Raw genomic sequence first — 21,888 nt, 5'->3', positions numbered from 1 at the left:
ATAAAAACCTGTCTGAAAATGAGCTGATCAGATTTTGGCCACTTTGTGATGTCATAGTGATGTTTTGTCTTGTGTAACCATTAGCCAATCAGCAACCAAGGTAACCCCCCCCCCCACCTTATCACCTGAATCTCCTCCTAGAGCACCATTGAGTTCTTTGTAACCAAATCTCTCTCAGAGGGGCGTGGGGAGGGGCTCCTTATTTTCATCTAAAGTAACAGACAGAGAATCAGCACTTTGGAAACAGGGCTGAAACAGAGGGGATTATGGGTAATGCTGCAATGATCTGTTTGGTGTTTCAGCCAATCAGAGACAGGCTCTGTATATATCTGAGACCTGTGATATATTGATGAGAAACAGTATAATAGGAGACCTTTAAAATACTTAATAAAGGATGTTTTGTGTGTAGAGGATTGCTTTAGGATCTCTGGGCTTCTGCAGACAGAACATTTGCACAAATAAGTAAAAACTATTATTTTAAATCTGAGTGAATTGCCCCTTTTCTGCAACGACATAGCAAGAAAAGCCTCACTGTTCCAGATACATCTTATTCTCATTGAATTAGTTTTAAACCTGTTCAGTTTAATAGCGTTTTTAAAGCCACCAAATCTCTGGATGTCTTTATTTTTCCCTTTTTTTTTTACATTTATTTTGACTTACGGATTGTTATCTAGTTATTTAAATAATACATTCTTAAAATGCAAATAAAATAAAGACATTTTGAATGTGTGAGTTGATAAATGATTGTTGTTTATATTTGCTAGAGCTCTCTAGCTATATAGAGTTATATATCTAGAGCTCTCTAGCTATATAGAGCTAGAGAGCTCTAGATATAGAGCTCTATATCTAGAGCTGGGATCATGAGAACGGTGCAAAGTCACAAAAAGACGTTTAAATTCAAACCAAATCTGAACTTAAAGCTCACTTTTATTTCGCAGGTCATCCATTCAGTGCTTTTACAAACATTAAAGAAAAACGATTAAAGAAGAGCAGAAGAGAAGAGTCTTCCGTATAAAAATATAACTTCTTTAAGGGGAAGGAGCAGCCAATCAGCTTCACCGAGCCAGGTCACCTGATCAAACAGGAAGTGGGAGAGGAAAACGTTCTGCAGTTTCCAGAGATTCTGGGTTAGAGGTCAGGGGTCAAAGGTTAGAGGTCACGGGTCCTCGGGGGTCCCACACTTCCTGTTTCGGACCTGAATCACTTCCTTCCTGTCCTTCAGGAAGTTTCCGAAGGCGTCCGTCTCTTTGCTCTCCTCCGTTGCTGAAAAAAAAGGATGACCTTCAGATTTCAAGTGTGTGTTTTTTCAAAGAGTATACTTGGATTTTCATTTAGTGTATAACTGTGTTTTTTTTCAGAGTTCAAGTGTGTTTCTTCACACTGTACCTAAGTTTGTTTTTACAGTGTTCATAGTGCTTTTCTAGAGTGTATACAGCAGTGGCGTAGCCAGGAATGATTGTGTTGGTGGGCCTGGAGAAATGTAGGTGGGCCAGGGGGAGACTTACTAAGCGTGGGGTCTGAGCCGAAACTTCATTAATGATTTTATTTATTTTTGAATGCACTAATTAAACATAAGCATAAACTAGCAGTGAAAACACAAACATAGGCACGGCGGCCTCAGAATGTAAAACTGACTTCCAAAGGACTGGCTCTTCGGCCACAGGTTGTTTATCCTTGCCAGTCGCACAGTGGGCACACACTGAGAGTGTTTTCATATTCAGCACATGTGTACACGCTTCACTGCAGACCTCAAGAAGAAATAAGACTTTCATTCACTCACGGCAAAACTTACTTTACTTACTAATTTGCTCACGCTAAAAAAAAATGCACTCCCTATTCCATTGTCATGAAGGTGGAATCTAACTATATCCAGAATAAGCTTTATTGGATCCAGGCTAGGAACATGTTTATTTCTGCTGTAAAGTTGGGGGTCTATGGAAATGGCTCCTTTCTGCATCCATCCCCTGTCGGCCACTAGATGAACTGCAGTTTGTGGCACTTCCTTCTGGGCTTCCCGGCTCTGCCCCAGAGTTTGCCGCATGTCAGGAATGTCAAATTCGCTATGACGCACTGATTGGCTGTGGGTGGGCCAGACGTGCAGCTACGCCACTGGTATACAGTATACAGTGTTCATAATGATTTTGTTTTTTACAGTGCATAATGATTTTGTTTTTTACAGTGTATACAGTGATCATAATTTTTTTGTTTTTTACAGTGTATACAGTGTTCATAATGATTTTGTTTTTTACAGTGTATACAGTGATCATAATGATTTTGTTTTTTACAGTGTATACAGTGATCATAATGATTTTTTACAGTGTTCATAGTGATTTATGACAGTGTATACATCTTTAACAATTTATACAAATGTTTTTGTGTTTTTACAGAGTTGTGTTTTTTTCTTACAGTATTAACATTTTACAGCATATTTATGTGTGTTAAATTATAAAAAGGGTTTCTGTTTACGCGTAGTACTTGTTTTTTAAAAGCGTATAGTTGTGTGTTTTTACAGTGTGGACGTGTGTTTTAGTACAAGTATTCTTGTTTGTAGTAGTACAGCGTATACTGTTTATTTCTCACCTCCGTGGTCGATGTCGTCCGTGTCGCTGTCCTCGTCTTCCTCGCTGTCGTCAGGGTTACCACGGTTCATGATGAGGTCACTGGGCCCCGCAATGTCAACGCCGTCTTTATGAATAACATCAGGAATAATTAGAGTTGATTCAGAATCAGGTTCATCCCCAGGTACAGGACACGTACGAGGAATTCGGCGTGGTGTCATGGTGCAGACATAAAAGTAATAATAACATTTAAAAATAATAAAAAATATAGTAAAATAAAGGAATGAATACAAATTAAATAAAGCAGTATTTACATTGAAATAGAATGGAATAAAATATAGTCACTTTACAATACTTACCGACGGGAGCTTTTATGACATTCCAGATTCTCAGGCTTTAATATGAAGTTGGTCAGACGTTTGCAGCTTCAACAGCTTTTCAGATTTCTACAATCTTCTGGAGATAACGGTGGGAATGTTTGCCCATTCTCAATTTACCTTTTTCTATTATAAAATGTCTTTCTACTCACAATTTACTTTTTCCTCAGAATCTTTAGATTTTTCCAAGAATTTTGATTTTATTTTTCCAAAAATGTACTTTTTTTCTCATAATTTCAGTTTTTCTCATAATTTTGACTTTTTTCTCAAACTAACTTTTTCTCAGTATGTTTACTTACTCAGAATTGTTTCTTTTTTCTCATAATAGTAATAATAATAATAATAATCATGATTTGGATTTTCTTCTAGGAATTGACCTTTTCCAAAATGTTTCTACTTTGGTATTTTTTTCGAATAATTAAAATGTTTATAGAATTTTGACTTTTTTCAAAAATGTACTTTTTCCTCATAACTAACGGTACGTCTACACAGCAGCGTTAAAAAAATCTTGGAGGTGGGCGTATCTGAAGCTTGAGGATTTTTTGCGAGCAAGGCACGAACAACCAATCACATGAATCTCCCGCCCGCGACATACGAAGCAAAAAAGCCCGAAGTAAACTGGATATAAACTCCCCAAACAGGCGAAAACATACCACTGTCTCTGCCACCTCCCTCCATGCCTGGCTCCTCCGGTTTGTATCCCGGTAGGTAAATAGGGTCTGGTCATAAAGCACCGGGTGATTCCCTACCGCTAATTTCTCCTCCATGTTTTGGAATATGAGGAAATGACCTGTGGTATGTCTCTCCCAGCATACATGCCGTTTGATTGGCTAGAGCTTGAACTGTCAGATTTGCGTACACGGGATTTGATTGGCTGACGCTTCCACCTCAGCTTCAAAAGTTGAACATTGCTCAACTTTGAATCCTCAAAATCCTGAAAATCTCCGCTCGCCTGCCCACAATGCATTTCGGCGAAAAGTGAGGCAAAGTGACGTCGCCCCATTCAAAGTGAATGGGCAGAAGCGTTTCACAAGATTTTTTAAACGCTGCTGTGTGGACGGTCCCCGTAACTTCTCAGATTTTCTTCTCACAATTTACTTTCCCCAGACTTTAGTCTCGTTCCTGCTCCAATGCTTTAGTCCATACCGTATGTTAGTGTTTCTGTGTGATGTGTTTGAACCTCTACCTGTTTTAGGCGTGTTCATATCCACGGCTCCCAGATCCTTCCTGAGTCGCTCCATCTGATCCTGCTGCTTCTTGCTCTGAGCGTCCAGCTGAACACAACAAGCCACTTGTTTACACTAATCAGAGTAACTACACTTAACTAATCATTATAACCATGGCTGTTAAAACAAAGGTATTTTCTTTATCTTTGACAAAACAATCGCTCTCTGTTAACGGCACTATAAATGAATGTTTTTGTTATTTGATGAACTCACCAGCTGTTTGCGGAGTCTTTCATATTCTGGTCGATATTCCCTGAGGGAAAAGGAGGAGAAGTTCAGCTTTTTTAAATTAGACCATATTATCTTTTTCACATATTGAGATTAAAAAAGATACAATTTAGTTTCAGTTATTTCAGAGTGCATTGGAGATGTAGTTTTCCCTTCAGAGGAGTGACTCAGCTGCTCGAGATCTTTCTAAATGACATTAAATGAGATGTGTTTTCAGCGACCTCTCGTATTCGTCTGCAGCTTTCCTCGACCTGCACGAACAGCTCGTCCAGTCCACTTCCCGTCACCCGCAGACACGCCCACCACCTGAGGAGAGAGAGGGTCATGATATTTCACATCTCTAAATTCTAACTTTGTGTAAATATGTTTATTTCTATTTAAATTTTATTGCAACATTTTCTGTTTGTATAACAATGTTCTATTTCTCCTGTTTATCTAAATTATGTATTTACCATTTTTGTTGCATATTTGTACTTGTATGTACTATATATACATATTTGTAATGTATTTGAATTTATTTAACTTTTTATTGAACACTGTCTTGAGTATATATATATTAATATATATATATATATATATATATATATATATATATATATATTATATATAATGTTAATTTGCATTTTTCTTAAACATTTTCTGTTTATATTATAATTTTCTTATTCTATTAAATACTTTTGTCTTTTTTTAAATATTATTCTATTTTTATTGCAACTTATTCATTAATTGTTTTCTACTTACTTTATAGGAATATTTTTAATGTACAGTATTTTTATTTATTCATCTTTTTGGTTTAATTAAAATACATTCTCTCTTTTTTCCTTTTTTCAATCAGTCTTGTGTTTGCATACATTTTTATTCTATTAAACATTGTTATTGCAAAATGTAACTATAAACTCTTATATTTGTATATATTGTCAACGCTTTTTAATCGTATTATTTTATTGCACATTTTCAATTTATTTCATCGTTTTATTCGAATGCTCACCGTTAAACTTTTCAACTTTAATATATTATTTAAAGCATTAATTTGCAACATTTCCACTTCCACTTCCTTGCCTTATAATAACATTAATACACGTGTAATAGTCTTAACAGTGTTGATTTCGCCCAACGGGGCATAACCCTCTCTCTCTCTGTGTGGGGGGGGGGGCCTAACACCTCTCGCTCTGTGTGAGGGGGGGGGCCGAACACTCTCTCTCTAGCGGCTGTTGGGGGGGGGGGCCTAACACTTCTCTCTCTCTGTGTGGGGGGGGGGGCCTAACACTCTCTCTCCTCATTAGTGGGGGGGGGGGGGGGCCTAACACTCTCTCAGCTCGTGTGTGGGGGGGGGGCCTAACACTCTCTCTCTCTGTGTGGGTGGGGGGGGGGTGGGGCCTAACACGCTCCTATCGTCTGTGTGGGGGGGGGGGGCCTAACAGCTCGGTCGCATCCGTCTCTCTTTGTTTTGGTACGCTGAGGATGGAAGATGTGGTAGGGATGTTTGGGTTCCCTAAACACGTCTACTCTCTCTGTGTGGGGGGGTGGGGCCTAACACTCTCTCTCTGTGTGGGGGGGGGGGGGTGTGGGGGGGGGGGCCTAACACTCTCTCTCTCTGTGTGGGGGGGGGGCCTAACACTCTCTCTCTCTGTGTGGGGGGGGGGGCCTACACTCTCTCTCTCTCTCTCTCTCTCTCTCTCTCTCTCTCTGTGTGGGGGGGGGCCTAACACTCTCTCTCTCTGTGGGGGGGGGGCCTAACACTCTCTCTCTCTGTGTGGGGGGGGGGCCTAACACTCTCTCTCGTGTGGGGGGGGGGGCCTAACTCTCACCTCTCTACTCTCGTCTCTCTCTCCTCTCTGTGTGGGGGGGGGGGGCCTAACACTCTCTCTCTCTCTGTGTGGGGGGGGGCCTAACACTCTCTCTCTCTTGTGGGGGGGGGGGCCTAACACTCTCTCTCTCTGTGTGGGGGGGGGGGCCTAACACTCTCTCTCTCTGTGTGGGGGGGGGCCTAACACTCTCTCTCTCTGTGTGGTGGGGGGGGGCCTAACACTCTCTCTCTCTGTGTGGGGGGGGGGGCCTAACACTCTCTCTCTCTGTGTGGGGGGGGGGGGCTAACACTCTCTCTCTCTGTGGGGGGGGGGGGCCTAACACTCTCTCTCTCCTGTGTGGGGGGGGGGCCTAACACTCTCTCTCTCTGTGTGGGGGGGGGGCTAACACTCTCTCTGTGTGGGGGGGGGGGGGGCTAACACTCTCTCTCTCTGTGTGGGGGGGGGGCCTAACCTCTCTCTCTCAGTGTGGGGGGGGGGCCTAACACTCTCTCTCTCTGTGTGGGGGGGGGCCTAACACTCTCTCGCTCTGTGTGGGGGGGGGGGGCCTAACACTCTCTCTCTGTGTGTGGGGGGGGGGGGATACACTCTCTCTCTCTCTCTCTCTGTGTGGGGGGGGCTAACACTCTCTCTCTCTTGTGGTGGGGGGGGGGGGCCTAACACTCTCTCTCTCTGTGTGGGGGGGGGGGGCTAACACTCTCTCTTCTGTGTGGGGGGGGGGGGCCTAACACTCTCTCTCTCTCTCTGTGTGGGGGGGGGCCTAACACTCTCTCTCTCTGTGTGGGGGGGGGGGCCTACCTACACTCCTCTCTCTGTGTGGGGGGGGGGGGCTAACACTCTCTCTCTCTGTGTGGGGGGGGGGGGCTAACACTCTCTCCTCTCTGTGTGGGGGGGGGGGGCCTAACACTCTCTCTCTCTGTGTGGGGGGGGGGGCCTAACACTCTCTCTCTGTGTGGGGGGGGGGCCTAACACTCTCTCTCTCTCTGTCTCTTCGTGGGGGGGGGGCCTAACACTCTCTCTCTCTGTGTGGGGGGGGGGGGCCTAACACTCTCTCTCTCTCTGTGTGGGGGGGGGGGCCTAACACTCTCTCTCTCTGTGTGGGGGGGGGGGGGCCTAACACTCTCTCTCTCTGTTGTGGGGGGGGGGCCTAACACCTCTCTCTCTCTGTGTGGGGGGGGGGGCCTAACACTCTCTCTCTCTGTGTGGGGGGGGGGGGGCCTAACACTCTCTCTCTCTGTGGGGGGGGGGGGGGGGGGGCCTACACTCTCTCTCTCTGTGTGGGGGGCCTCTCTGGGTGTTTCTAAATGTCGAGTAAAGCTGCTCCAGAGCCACTATTCAAGGATGCTACGTCATCGAGTCCCGCCGAAGGACTGTTCCAATGTCCAGGATAATTCTACCGAGGCCGGCGTACTTCGTACCTCCGCGGTCTTAAAATCCCCACAATGCTTTGCGCACAAAACAATTTCCAAAATCTTTGGCGGAAAATATAAGACGGGGCCTCTCATGTGACGCACACCTGCACACTTGCTAGCCTGTTCCATTCTTCGTTCTCCGAATGCCAGGAAGGACTCTTGCCTCGCTTCTGAAGGACCACGACTAAAGACTAACCCCTCGATTCCACCGGGTCCGTCTGCGTCGCGGTTTTGGTCCGGCCTCCTCCGGCGTCATACCCTACCAGGCGCGTTTCAGAAGCATTTCAGAAGCGGGAGCGTCTTGCCTGCCGGCTCGCAGTTTTTGTTGATTTGGGCATATTTCCTGGACAGGCTACTTTGTACAGACAAAGTTAATAATAACTGTAATATTCCAGTTATAAACGACATGAATCAAAGGTTGCTCTATTTTAGTGGTAAAAAAATGCATTCATCATCATAATTATTCTATATATATAATTTACACAGTGCCTGTAAACCGGAGGAGAACGCTGGCATTTCTCCTCCTACTTGAAAGACTACGGAGGGATAGGGTCTGCAAAATTAGTTTATTTTGGGGATGGGCCGGATGCTCTGACCGGTCCACTTCCTGCCTGGTGTGATGCCAACGCCCTCGCGTCGAAAAATAGACTTGAATCCTATTTTGAGCGGAGCCCAGCGGCGACACGCTTCTGGGCCGTAACGTGGCGCGTCTGGTGGAATAGCACCCATTGACTAGAGTGGCCACGATCTTTGCGAACGTCGCGGTTCAGCCGTAACGCGACGCAGACGGACCCAGTGGAATCTAGGGGTAAGACTAAAATGAACACTGCGTCCTGATTGAACTCCCACTCACCCGCAGGTTGGAGTAGAACTCGTCGAGCACGAGGCTCATGGAGCGCGTCAGGTTTCCAACGTACGACGTCTCCTGGTTCAGAGCGTCCTGGAAAACCTCAAAGTCCTGCATCCACTCAACGGCGAAGCTGTGCTCGATGATGTCCGTCTGAACAGAGACAACAGCTGATCAGAGACGTAAACAACAACAAAACAACAACAAACTGAGAGACAACAGCTGATTAGAGAGAGATAAACAATAAACAACACAACAAACTGAGAGACACCAGAGGCCTGTACGACGAAGCCAGATTTCCGCTTAGCGGCTAACTTCAGGGTGAACTCTTGCTTTCCGGTCCTACGACGCTGGTTCTCTTTTTAGCGGGCTAGATCTCCATGGTAACTTATGCTGAGCGGCTAACCTGCTCCGGAGCAGGTTAGGTGGCAGGCTAAGAGATCAACTCAGTGAAAGCACCGCCTGCTGACCAATCAGAGCTCCGTGTGCGGAGTTTAAAGCTATCAAGTCATATTACAGGATAGAGAAAATACAGAAAAACTGCCGTTACAGGAAAGACGGCCGGCAAAAATCAACTGATTGTGTGAACGTGAACATTAATAGAATATCCCCTCCCATCTTCAGAGCAATCTGACTATTATAACATTAGCGTTAAGAAAGCTTACTTAAATATCTGCCACAACATAAGTAACCGGATCAGAGTAACATTAAGTACAGTCCGCGGCACTGTGAGTGCAGACGTAGATGTGTCCCATTATCATTCATATCATATCACCATTCATAATGTATCATATATCTCCTTATCTGAGTCAGCTGAGCCGTATCTGGCCGTGCAACACTCACAGTGTCACATACTGTATGCAGAAGTATTATTTTAAGCAACACATTAAGTTGACGAAACACTCGAGTCTAATGTAATTAAAGTCAGATCGTGTCTTAGACGGGGCAGTAGTGATTTCATAACCTGTTAATGTACGCATTCAACACTTTTTCTTTACCAGCTGTATTCACCTTGCAGGTGCAGCTATGTGGCTTTGATCCTGGATAAAGTGTTTTAAGTCATGGATGTTTAAAGTTTAACTTCTTCATATTTGACTAATATTAAAGTTCACTTTTCATTCAGGAAGTATGACGCTGCGCTGTCAGTACGCTTGTCCATGTTTGTGATTGGTTGAATGCTGCTATGTTGAACTGGATTCTTAGTAGAGGCCTCAGCTGATTAGAGAAATAAACATCACAACAAACTGAGAGGAAACAGTTCGTCAGAGACGTAAAGAACAACAGGACAACACATTTAGAGAATATACAGATTCCTCTTTTTTTATATAAATAACTTTTCATTGCAATTCTTTTTGACTATTTTTAATATATATTTCTGTGAGATAAAAACAACAGCACAACAAACTGAACTGTGCAATGCATATCTTAATTATTAACAATACACCACTGCAGATATTGTTTTAAACACATTTTTTTTTTGTATAAATAACTTTTTATTGCAACTCTAATCCCCCCCCCCCCCCCCCCTCCTCCCACAATAATAAAGTATTATTGATTCTAAAGCATCTCCACAGTCCCCCCTCACCTGTTCATGGCGACGATGAAGGGCAGCTTGGTCTTGTAGAGAATACTGGAGGAGGAAACACAAGAGCTGAAAAACTCTCTGGAGAAACTCCACAGATATAAAATATAATTATTACACATTCACTCTACTCTTAGAAAAGGGTTTTAAATTGTTAACAGATATAGAAAGAATAGATGCAACTGATATTGTTTTAAAAACATATTGACTTTGTCCACATGGTCCATTATTATCTCATTTAATTCATGTTAGTTGTATTTTTATTATAAACAGCAACATATGTTTTATTTATTAACTGTGACCAACAATTATACTACTGTAATTATTATGATCTGGTCTGTTAGCAGCCCCCTGCTGGATGTAACTTAAACAAATCACATCATCATTCCTGAATGAAAAACAGCTCAATGTTTATATTTCACATTTAAATCACTTCATATTTTCTCAGGATGATTTATTTGCTAATTATTTAAGAGGCGCTCAGTTCTGGTGTTGGAAAGAGAGTTTTATGAATTTAGTTTGAGTTTCTATTCACAGATTTCTGTCACAGTTTAGCAGAGGAGGTGTAGGAGAGATGGTCAAATAAATAAAGGTTCATGGAGAGAAAAAAAAAGTATTTAGTGCAAACGAGAAAGTTACCGGTGCGCCAAGTAGGAAGTGGAGCGCACAGGAGACAGACGTTTCATTGCAGACTGTTATGTCTATGTGGGGAAATAGCAGTGCATACATTACTTGAGATATATTTCAAACTCAGACTTCATTTTAGGGACATTTTGGCCAGGGGTGTAGAGCTAGAGTCAGCACGCTTCTCCATGTTTGTGATTGGTCAAATGTTGCTAACCCCGCCCCTTTCACGTGAGCGCGCTCTCAGCCGGACGGAGAAACCCTGGTTGATTGTACGGAGTGGATAACCAGCTGCGTATGACCCGCTTAGGCGAGATCGCGTTTGTTAGGGTTGTAAGCCGGGTAACTCAACATATTCCAGGAGTCTGTTGAACTGGCTTTTGTTTCAAATTACCATGAACAGTAATTTACACAAATCTGGTTCTGCCGTAGTTATGTGTATTCCCAAGTAGACGAAATTCGTTTAATCCCCGGAGTGCACCAAAACGAACGACACTATCATAACAGAATGCACACAAACACACACACACACACACACACACACACACACACACACACCACACACACACACACACACACACCACACACACACACACACCACACACACAGCACACACACCCACACACACACCACACACCACACACACACACACACACACACACACACACACACACACACACACCACACACACACACACACACACACACACACACACACACACACACAACACACACACACACACACACACACACACACACACACACACACACACACACACACACACACACCTGCAGGCGTACAGCATGTTGCTCATGAAGGTGACGGGGCTCACGCTGCGGGTGGTGTCCATGACGTAGACCACGACGCAGGGGAAGGACGACGCCTGCAACATATTCCTAATAAATACTTGAATACTGAACTGAAAATAACATTTAAATATCAAACATAGAAAATGAATGCATAACTAAAAAATGTTTATTGAAGAACGCTGAAATAAATGTGTATAAAAATCAAATATATTTCAAACATTTTGTTTACCTAAATGTATTTGGTTTATGTTTTTTAGAGCTTAGTATTCATTTTGGAAAGAGGCCTGAAAAACATATTGGAAAATAAACAGACTTTGAAAACATCCATAAATACAGATGCTCACCAGAGTCTCAGTGATGATGGTTTCCTGACGCAGACCAGGTGAAGACCCTCAAATCTGACCCGGGGGTGTCGATCAGGACGTACCTGCAGGGGTCAAAGGTCATCACAAGCAGGATGTGACTGACCTGATTTAAATTAAATGTTGATATTATAGTAGTTTACAGGTGAATACTGACCGGTGGTTCTGCTGCTTCTTCTCTAAGAACTGCATCACCTGAGGAACGCACATCATCATTTATACTGTTTCTAATACCGTGTTTATAACTGCTTTTAATCAAATGTCTGTACAGTTTTTGTAAACATTGTTATACTGCATTGATACTGTTTTTAATAATGTTTTCATACTGAGGAACACAGCATCAGATCACTTTATCAGGACTTGTTTTACACTTCGACAATGAAGCGCTTTTCGGGGTCACTTTTGATCAAATATCCAGTAATGCTAACAGCTTGAATGTTTGTAATAATATCCGGCAGGCCCAACGCTCCTCCGTCATCAGCCTCGCACGTATTCAACAATGTAAATGTTTATAATAAATGCTTTTATAATACTTTCTCCGCCACGCCGTATGAAAACAAGCGCTCCCTTACAGAGAGGAACCAGCCGGAGTTGAAGAAGTTTTCATTTAAAGGGGACCTATCATGCAAAATGCACTTTAGTACGTCTTTTCTACATGAATATGTGTCCCCGGTGTTCCAGGGAACTCACCAAGTGTCAGAAAACACAACCCTCTCTATTTTCCTCCATACCCAAATCTCTAAAAAAGGGGCTGCAACGGATCTGATAAAAACTGATCCAGATTTGAACACTGTCCTGACGTCAGGACGGTGGGCGCTACGGCTATTGGGCCAACTCCACCAATCAGGAGGAGACAGCCACGGCCATTGCCGTTCGAAAGCGCTGGAGACGCTGTAGTACATATGCCAGGCCAAGTAGGTGGTGCTGTTCTCACTGAATCTGCCCTTGCTAAAACAGAGCTAAAAATTGTCAAAATTGAGCGAAATGAGGCATGGCTAAAATGCATGATCTGTTTGGTATTTTGAAAAAAAAAAAAGTATAAATATGCCTTATATAGGTATGGTCCTACTCTATATTATTCAATATAGCATGATAGGTCCACTTTAAATATAGCATGATAGGTCCACTTTAATTTAAAGATATAATCGTGCTTTGCTGTCGGCTATTACATGCAATATTACCATGGTGTACATATCTGCTATTTAGTTTTTTACTTATTGTGTTATTAATAACGTGTGCATACTTATGGTTGGGAAAATACTGAACGTCCTCTTCCAACATGAGAGTAACATGCTAACAAAGGTATCCCAACTGTAGCTGTGAACATGACAGGATGTATGATTACCTAGAAGAGCATCAGGACTGTTTGAGGCATATGATAGCTATGTGATTAACATGATGATTCAGCCTCTATGGAGATAGACATATGACAAGCATGCTCATTTCTGACGTGGAGCTAATCTGAAGTAAACATTGAATACTGCTTTCTATTCCTCCATCTTGTGACTGTGTAACTCCCTCTCTTGGATATCAGCATGTGAAGGACACTGTTCAGGAACTAGTTGATGCTCTGTATGTGATGACTACTTCCATTCTGGAGAGGATCACAAATACATGGATCCTGAGATTGAAGCTCAAGCCGGGGACCAGGGATTATTAACATTTTTGAGAAAAAGTCAGATTTCTGAGATTTTGAGAAAAAGTCAGATTTTTGAGATTTTGAGAAAAAGTCCGAATTTTAAGATCTTTGAGAAAAGGTCAGATTTTTGAGAAAAAGTCAGAATTTTGAGATTTTTAGGAAAAATACCAACAAATTATCTTTTTTAGTTTTGACTACTTCCATTCTGGAGAGGATCAGAAATACATGGATCCTGAGATTGAAGATCAAGCCGGGGACCAGGGATTATTAAAAATGTAAAGTATTCAGAAAAGTCAGAATTTGGAGATTTAGAGAAAGCACTGAAACCTATAGAACACATTACAGAAAAGCAGAATAGAGCCTCTTTAAAATGTGCAGAGCTTTCTTTGAGACCTGGTCGAAGCGCGTGGCGAACAGGTTGAGGGACGTGACGATTCCTCCGTTTGGTCCGAGTCCGTATTGCTTCATCACCTCCTTATAGTTCACCGTGTCTCTGATGTCTGCAGGAAAACACACAGAGTGAAAGTGTGTGTGTGTGTGTGTGTGTGTGTGTGTGTGTGTGTGTGTGTGTGTGTGTGTGTGTGTGTGTGTGTGTGTGTGTGTGTGTGTACCGATGTTAGCAGGGAAGGGCACCTCGTGCACGGCGGGGTCCAGGTTGATGACGTAAGGAGGAGATTTACGAGTGTGAAGGTAAGACGTCAGCCTCTGGAGGAAACAACAACTAACACTTATTTATCCTAAACAACAACCATCACTTATCCTTTAGATTGAATTATATATTATATTATTATTTTAATATTTTGTTATCTTGTTATTATTTAGTTATAATGTTTTTCTTATTTCAGTTATTATTTTATTATATAATAATATTTGTGATCATATATATTTTTTATTTTTTTATTCAAAATTGTTTTCAAATGTTTTTTTATTTTTATGGTTTTAGTAAAACATTATTATTGTTGTAGCGCAACTAAATAATAATTAATCTCAACCATATCTGTGTTTGTGTTTTATTGATCTCTCTCTCTGTTTTAACATTGATTTAATACCGTTATAATAGGGAAATTGAATCAACATAGTATTAAAAACAGTGTCAATACTATTAATACTGTTTTTAATGTATTGATACTGTTTTATACTGTTTTTCATACGGCTTTTAATACTATATTTATACTGTATTTATAACTGTTCTAATACTGTATTGATAATGTTATATCAGTCTTATGCCTAGTCACATGGTAAGCTATACCAAGTGTGTTGTTGAGTTACAGTTTCCAGATTTAGAGAGACCCATGGCTAATTATCAATGGATGTATTCACTTAAAGTGAGCTGACGCCGAGGTCAGAGGGAGTACAAAGAGGCCCTCAGGTCATAATACAGTTAAGTCTTTGTTATTTAATTACTCCTAAAGACGTAGTAAGTAGTAATGCATTCAGAGGGAAAACATCCCTATTCGTGTGCTAGTTAAACATGGTTAGGAAAAATGTGTGTGCGTTCATTACAGTAGCTATGCTGTGTGATTGTTGTACTCATGGGGCCACTACACCATTTGACTGCTTGTGTGCAAGGTAGTGTTTCCGCGTTATTATTGATTGTTGTACAACGAAATAATAATTAATCAACTATATCTGTGTTTGTGTTTTATTGATTCCTCTCCGTTTCATTATTTCCTGCTGTGAGTGCTGAATTGCCACAACAATACTGTATTTATTACTGTTCTAATACTGTTTTTAATAATGTATTGATACTGTTTTCATACTGTTTTCATACCGTTTTTATACTGTTTTTAATAATGTATTGATACTGTTTTTAATACCATTTTTAACACCGTTTCAATACCATTTTTTATATCGTTTTTAATACTGTATTGACACTGTGTTCATATACTGTTTTTCACCCTTAGCAGAAGCAGCTAGCTCCCGTTAGCTCTCGATAGCTCCCGATAGCTCCCGTTAGCTCCCGATGCTAACTCACCTGAACGAAGGTTGTTTTCCCGGATCCCGCCATCCCCAGCACGATCAGACACACCGGCTTGTCCCGGGCAGCAGCCCCCGGTGTCCGTGTGTCTTCCCCCGGTGTCCCGGTGTCTCCTGAGGCCGCTAAACCCTCCCGGTTCTCAGTTAAATCCTCCGGAGCTGCGGAGGCCATGATGTCTGATGTTGTGGTGAACTGCCGTAAAGACACTAGTACCGTCGCAAAATGTGAGGTGGCGGAGTACACTTAGTGACCGCCAGAGGGAGCCACATACCTTATTTTAGTTTAGTTAGTATATTTAGTTTATTGTCTACATTTCTAATTCAATATTGTTTTCAAGTTTTATGTAAAAATATTTGAAAACAATAATGCATTTAATTCTTATTTTTATCACTTTATTTTTATTATTTTACTAAAACATATTTTTTAATATTACAAATCTTTATATGTCATTTTTTAAGTTAGATTTTGTGATTGAATTATATGTTATATTATAATTTTATTTGATATATTTCTGCGGAGCCCCTAAAGGGACATGAAAGTCATGACAGTCATTGCAGACTGTTATGTTTATGTGGGGAAATTACAGTGCATACATTATTTGAGATATATTTCGAACTTGTAGTGCAGAGAAACGGGAGTCGGAGGCGGTGTATCTAATGGCGCATTTCCACCACAGACACGGTCGGCCTCGGCCTCGCTCGGTACTGCTAGGCCGCGTCGGGGCCTTGTTAGGGCCGCTCACTTTATGCTGCGCTTCCATTACAGTTTAGGAACTGGGGTAGTTACTATAGTAACGCAGTGTAGGCGGAGCCGTGACGTCATCTTCAATGAGAACCCCAGAAAAACACACAGCCGTTAGCTGTTAGCACTCAGAGCTCACAGCTCCTCATATCTGTTCAGAAACTAGACAAAAGTTAAACAAGTACAAACCACAGACTGTCTGTGTCATGGTGAATACAGTCGCTGCTTTATTATGTCTGTAGGCCGTTGTTGTGAGTGTGGACGGTCGGAGCATATATTGCGTTAGCGCTTAGCCAATCTCCATTTAGAAAACACGCATTTTAAAAGGATTTTCGCCTGCCGTCTGTCTGCAGACTTGTCAAAGCATTAATTCATGGTTTTTACTAAACGGTATCAGTATGTTGTTACTTCATCATCATTTGAAACGTGTATTACAATTAAATCACGGTCAAATATGTTCATCTTGTTGTAGTTGTAGCCCCCTTGCCAGCGATTCTCTCTCTAGTTTAGCAAACTCAGCCCGACTCAGCCCTGTTTGTTGGCCACTGATAGAACCACGATTTTGTCGGGCCAGAAAAGAGGTGAAAAAGTACCCCAGGGCCGGAACTAGGCCTAGTGGAAGCGCAACCAAAAACGGGCCCGGCACGACACGGCACGCTTAAACCGCGCTCCGTGCCACGGTGGAAATGCCCCATATGGTACAAAGTTGGCTTTATTGAGCAGCAGAAACACACATGTTGTCGGGTCGAAGCCCGGGAAGACAAGAGGAAGAAGAAAGGAGGGCACACAGTAGGTACAGACACATATATGTCCGTGGGCGAACAATACCCCCCAACCCGTAGTTCCATGAGTGAATTTATGTCAATCAGTGATCACTACACCAAGCCCCCCCCCAGAATTCAACCATGGACACAATCCTCTCGTCCGGGAGGAAGCACCACAGGGGCCGAGGAGGGTGGGGCCGGCAGGTGAGGGGCCGGGCCATGGAACGGGGCCGTCTGAAGGGGGCCACAAGAGAGGGTAGGGGCCCCCAACGAGGGCGAGGGCATCCCCACCGGGGGGGTGGGGGCGGGCCGTGGAACGGGCCGTCGTAAGTGGGGCCGCAGGGGGCCGCGGTAGTGCGTCGTGGGCGAATGAAGACAACATCCGCCATCCGTAGAAAAGCTCGGTCGCTGTGCTGCGACGTGGGGATGGGCGTGAATATCCCGTGGTCCCCAGCAGGAGGAGCGTCGCCCGGCCGCAGGTGAGTGCACAGCGCGGGGCGGGCACAAAGTCTTCGGGAGGAAGGAGCCGTGGACAGGGGAGAGGCCAGACGGGGTCCAGAAGTGTGCCTCCCAGGCACCGATGAAAGCGTGGGCAACGTCCGAAGCCGCCGTCGAGGCGGGGGAAGAGGCCGGACGGGGTCCAGAAGTGCGCCACCCAGGCGCCGATGAAAGCGTGGGCGACGTCCGAAGCTGTTGCCGAGGCGAGGGAAGAGGCCGGACAGGGTCCCGAAGCGCGCCACCCAGGCGCCGATGAAAGCGGGGGCGACGTCCGAAACTGTGGAGGCGAGGGGAGACGGGGTCCAGAAGTTCGCCACCCAGGCGCCGATGAAAGTGTGGGTGACGTCCGAAACCGCCGTCGAGGTGGTGAAACAGTGAGAGGGTCCACACGAGGCCGGCCTAGACATGGCCGAACCTCCTCTCAGGCACCGGAAAAAGCTCAAAAGGGTCGTCCTGTCCACTATCGAAAACAGGTGGGCGAAATTGTGAGAGGATCCACACGAGGCCGACCAGACTTAGTCGAACCTCCTCTCCGGCACCACAAAAAAGGGTTAACAGTTGGATGTTAAAGCTCCCATGTCATGCTTTTCCGGTTATTACCCGTCCCCTTGTGTGTTATGAAGGTTTTTATGCATGTAAACGGTGTGCAGAGTCAAACCCTCAAAGTACACCCTGTAGCGAGTAAAACCCTAAACACAGAAAATACCTCCCCAAAACGCCTCGTTGGAGATACGTCACTGCCCATTTGATTCTTCCGGGTACCGCATGATGTCATGCGGTACCCGGAACGAAATGGACCAATCCCGAAGAGCTATGGCCACACCAGCAGCGGCGTGTTCCTCCTCCAGAGGTTCAAAGAACCGGCATTTCACAGACGAAAGCTTCCAAAACATTGCCCAGTTTGAGGCCGGATATGCACAGCTTGTTTGGACCGTTTGGAGCAGGGGAAGATCTGGGTATACAACCTGTAAGTTTGCATTGTTATTTGTGTATTTATCAAACAAGACTGTTTAAATGTGTAAACTGTGTTGGACTGCTAAGCTATTGACACAGTGCTAACTGTGCTAACTAAGTTGCTAGAGTTTCCATATATCAACTCTAATATCAGCAGATGGCCTTGCATACATGTATCTCATAGCAGGAGAATGTCTGCATTCACACACAAAATACCTATTGACAGTATACTGCGGGTGATTTGCCGGTCAGTCGCGAAACGTAATTACATTATAGCTGGCGTAGCGATCTAACACACGGAGCACTAGTTTTGGTCAGAAAACATTTTTGTGATGCTACGTTGCTAGCGTTTAAATATATCAACTACAATGTCAGCAGATGGCCTTACATGTTTGTCATGGCAGGAGAATGTCTGCAGTCACACACACGGAATACTCATACAGTATACTCCGGTTTACCGTACATTGTGACCGTACATATACTGCATGTAGCTAACGAGGCTAGCTGTATGCTAGCGCAAAACAATGTATTCATGCAAGTTACATTGTATGGTAGCAGAATACCCGTATACGATTGCAATTATAACACGTTATTGCTAGCCTAATATGAACCACTAGCTTTTGTTCATAGTAGTTTTATTACACTGCATTATAGTTGCCTTTCCTCCAAGCTAACGTTCATATCGTGTTAGCTACCAAGGTAAACAAAGCTAGGTTAGCATATTAGCAGGCAAGCTGTTCATTACACAACTACTACTAACGAATCTAAAACAACTAAGTTTCTCTAATATTTTGTGATTTGCATTTGATTTCGTCCAGCCAGATCCTGGCGGACAATCCATGACGGGGAAGGGATTCTACTACTACTGAGGCCTCGTGCTAAAGGCACCGCACCGCACCGGCTGTGCGCAGGCAAGAGGAGGAGGAATGGATGATATACCGTGTATATATGTATATTTATGTTCATTTTGTACATTTCTAAAAATAAAGTTTAATGGAAATACTTAGTAGGCCTATCCTTTCTTCCCTGAATTCATATATAGCAAACCATGATTTGATTTCTCATCAAACAGTAGTAGTTTATAACGGGTAAAAATAACTTACTCTTTGTTATGAGAGTAGCTCGTAGGCCACAACGGAAAGACAAGGAGACATACACGAGTTTACAAAACCACGGCACATTTATTGTGGTAAATGCAGAGACAGGTGGTTGAGAGGATCGCAGAGTTAGTCTTCCTGCAGCCGCTTTGGAGAGAGACTGGGGCCGTAGTGTCCGGAGGTGTCCGTGATCGTGCTGATTAGCCGCTTCAGCTCCACCCCATCGTAAGACAAAGGCCCTGGGGCCGTCACACTCTTCTATAACAACAGTTAAAAATATATATGTATATAAAATATACCGCTGTACCGACGCCATGATAAGACTGATGTTACGCTGAGAGCAGCCGGGAAAAGCACTGACATGGGTGCAGCCTCTCTGGTGGTTGACTAATCAGAACGAGTGGCCGAGCTGACCAATCGGAGCACACTAGGCTCACAGGGAGGGGGGGGGCAAGAGCTCCAACGAGTCGTTTAGTGGAGAAAGTGAATACTGCTGAATACACATGCTTGACAGAGATGCTGTATGCGAAACCAATGTGAGTTTGGAAAATTGCACAGTATAAATCTATTTTAGTATACCTCAACAATGTAATTATGATCAGTGGAAATGGCCATGACATGGGCCCTTTAACAGATGGATGAAGTCAGCCGTTAGCTGCTAGCTGTTAGCTGTTAGTCGTCGTTAGCCGTTAGCTGCCAGCCGTTAGCTGCCAGTCGTCATCGTTAGCTGTTAGTCGTCGTCATTAGCCGTTAGCTGTTAGCCGTTAGCCGCTAGTCGCTGTCGTCGGCCTCGGAGCCTCTGCTAGGTGGCGTGCCTCTACCAGGGAAGGTGCCGCGGCGTGTCGGGGCCAGCACCTCAGGGGTAAAACGCCGGGCGGCCAGGAAGAACCGGTCAGCTCCTTCGGCTAAAGCGCGGGGCTCAACACTAGCCGTGTTAGCGAGCGCTGTCTGGACATGCGGCCGCATGTCCCGAAGAAACAGTCCCATGAACAAGAAATCGGGTTCTTCCGTACCTAGCAGGTCGTGTATCATCTCCATGTGGTCGGAAGGCTTGCTGTCTCCCAGTGCCGAAACGATGTGGAAATGGCGAGCTTCGTCCTCGGCCATTCCGCGGACCTCAGTCCGTACCTCAGTCCGTGCGAACGCTGCAGCCGCGGACGTCTCCAAAAATCTCCGGCAGTTTGAGAAAAACTGCGTTTTTTGCCATGTTCGGTTCAGTCTCGGATACTTCTGCGAGACTTATGTCAGGGTCACCAATGTAGTGCCGAGAGACGGGAGTCGGAGGCGGTGTATCTAAGGTACAAAGTTGGCTTTATTGAGCAGCAGAAACGCACATGTTGTCGGGTCGAAGACAAGAGGAAGAAAGGAGGGCACACAGTAGATACAGACAACATATATGTCCGTGCGGAACAATACCCCCAACCCGAAGTTCCATGAGTGAATTATGTCAATCAGTGATCACTACAAACTCAGACTTAATTTTAAGGACATGTTGGCCAGGGGTGTATAGAGCTATTTGTTTAAGCACCGGATTGGCAAAACAGGAGAGTCTGTAAACCAGTCTGCTTTGATCTATGAATTAATGTCCGTAACTCTCAGAGTTGGCTACCTGCTGCCCGCAGCTGTTTTAAAGGGAAACAAACACTCAGAACACCTACACACAGAGCTAGTGGCGGCCATCAGGACGAAACCCCGATTGGCCGGTACCGAAGTGGGCCGGTCGGGCCACTCGGCCCACTCCGATCGGGCCACTAGGTTCCACCGTTTCCCCGCAGCGAGGCTCCCCCCGTTGACAGTTCACTAGCCCCCCCCCCCCCCCCCCCCCCCCCCCTTTGTTGACAGTTTACGTGGGCTGGGCTGGGTGAGATTCCCGGACTGATTTTTAGTCCCAGTCCGCCCATCACGCGCTGGTGACCGGACCTCTCCTTCATAAAACTAATAAAGGGGGGAGTAATCGGGCAGTTCGTTGTGTGTGTGTGTGTGTGTGTGTGTGTGTGTGTGTGTGTGTGTGTGTGTGTGTGTGTGTGTGTGTGTGTGTGTGTGTGTGTGTGTGTGTGTGTGTGTGTGTGTGTGTGTGTGTGTGTGTGTGTGTGTGTGTGTGTGTGTGTGTGTGTGACTTTGTATACTGCAGGGTAGCTTGTGAATTTACTCCAGGTGGAACTAAAGTCTGATTTAACACTTGGTTATATTTCACATCATTCATCCAGATCTGTAAAGTAACTAAAGGTATTAAATAAGTAAAAGTACTCCATTTACCTCTGAACTGTCGTGGAGTAGAAGTACAAAGTAGCATTACATGGAAATACTCAAGTAAAGTAAAAGTACCTCTCAATGGTACTTAAGTACAGTTCTTGAGTAAATGTACTTAGTTACTTCTCTCCTCTGCT

General features: G+C 44.1%; 1 protein-coding gene across 1 annotated transcript; it reads right to left on the bottom strand.

The window, feature by feature from the left end:
* Positions 1-929: 929 nt before the first annotated feature.
* Positions 930-15,639, bottom strand: gpn1 (GPN-loop GTPase 1). Its single transcript, XM_034118392.1, is given in 16 exon segments — positions 930-1,263; positions 2,581-2,685; positions 4,122-4,209; positions 4,375-4,414; positions 4,611-4,636; positions 4,638-4,676; positions 4,678-4,695; positions 8,460-8,608; positions 10,040-10,083; positions 11,448-11,542; positions 11,813-11,833; positions 11,835-11,895; positions 11,988-12,025; positions 13,863-13,969; positions 14,081-14,174; positions 15,445-15,639. Coding segments are annotated over 16 exon segments (1,206 nt in total). The 5' UTR covers positions 15,619-15,639; the 3' UTR covers positions 930-1,156.
* Positions 15,640-21,888: the final 6,249 nt, after the last annotated feature.

This window comes from Trematomus bernacchii, unplaced genomic scaffold (assembly GCF_902827165.1).
Source record: "Trematomus bernacchii unplaced genomic scaffold, fTreBer1.1, whole genome shotgun sequence".
Taxonomy (NCBI): Eukaryota; Metazoa; Chordata; class Actinopteri; order Perciformes; family Nototheniidae; genus Trematomus; species Trematomus bernacchii.
The sequence above is the reverse complement of the archived record's forward strand: the minus strand, read 5'-3'. Positions and strand labels throughout refer to the sequence as shown.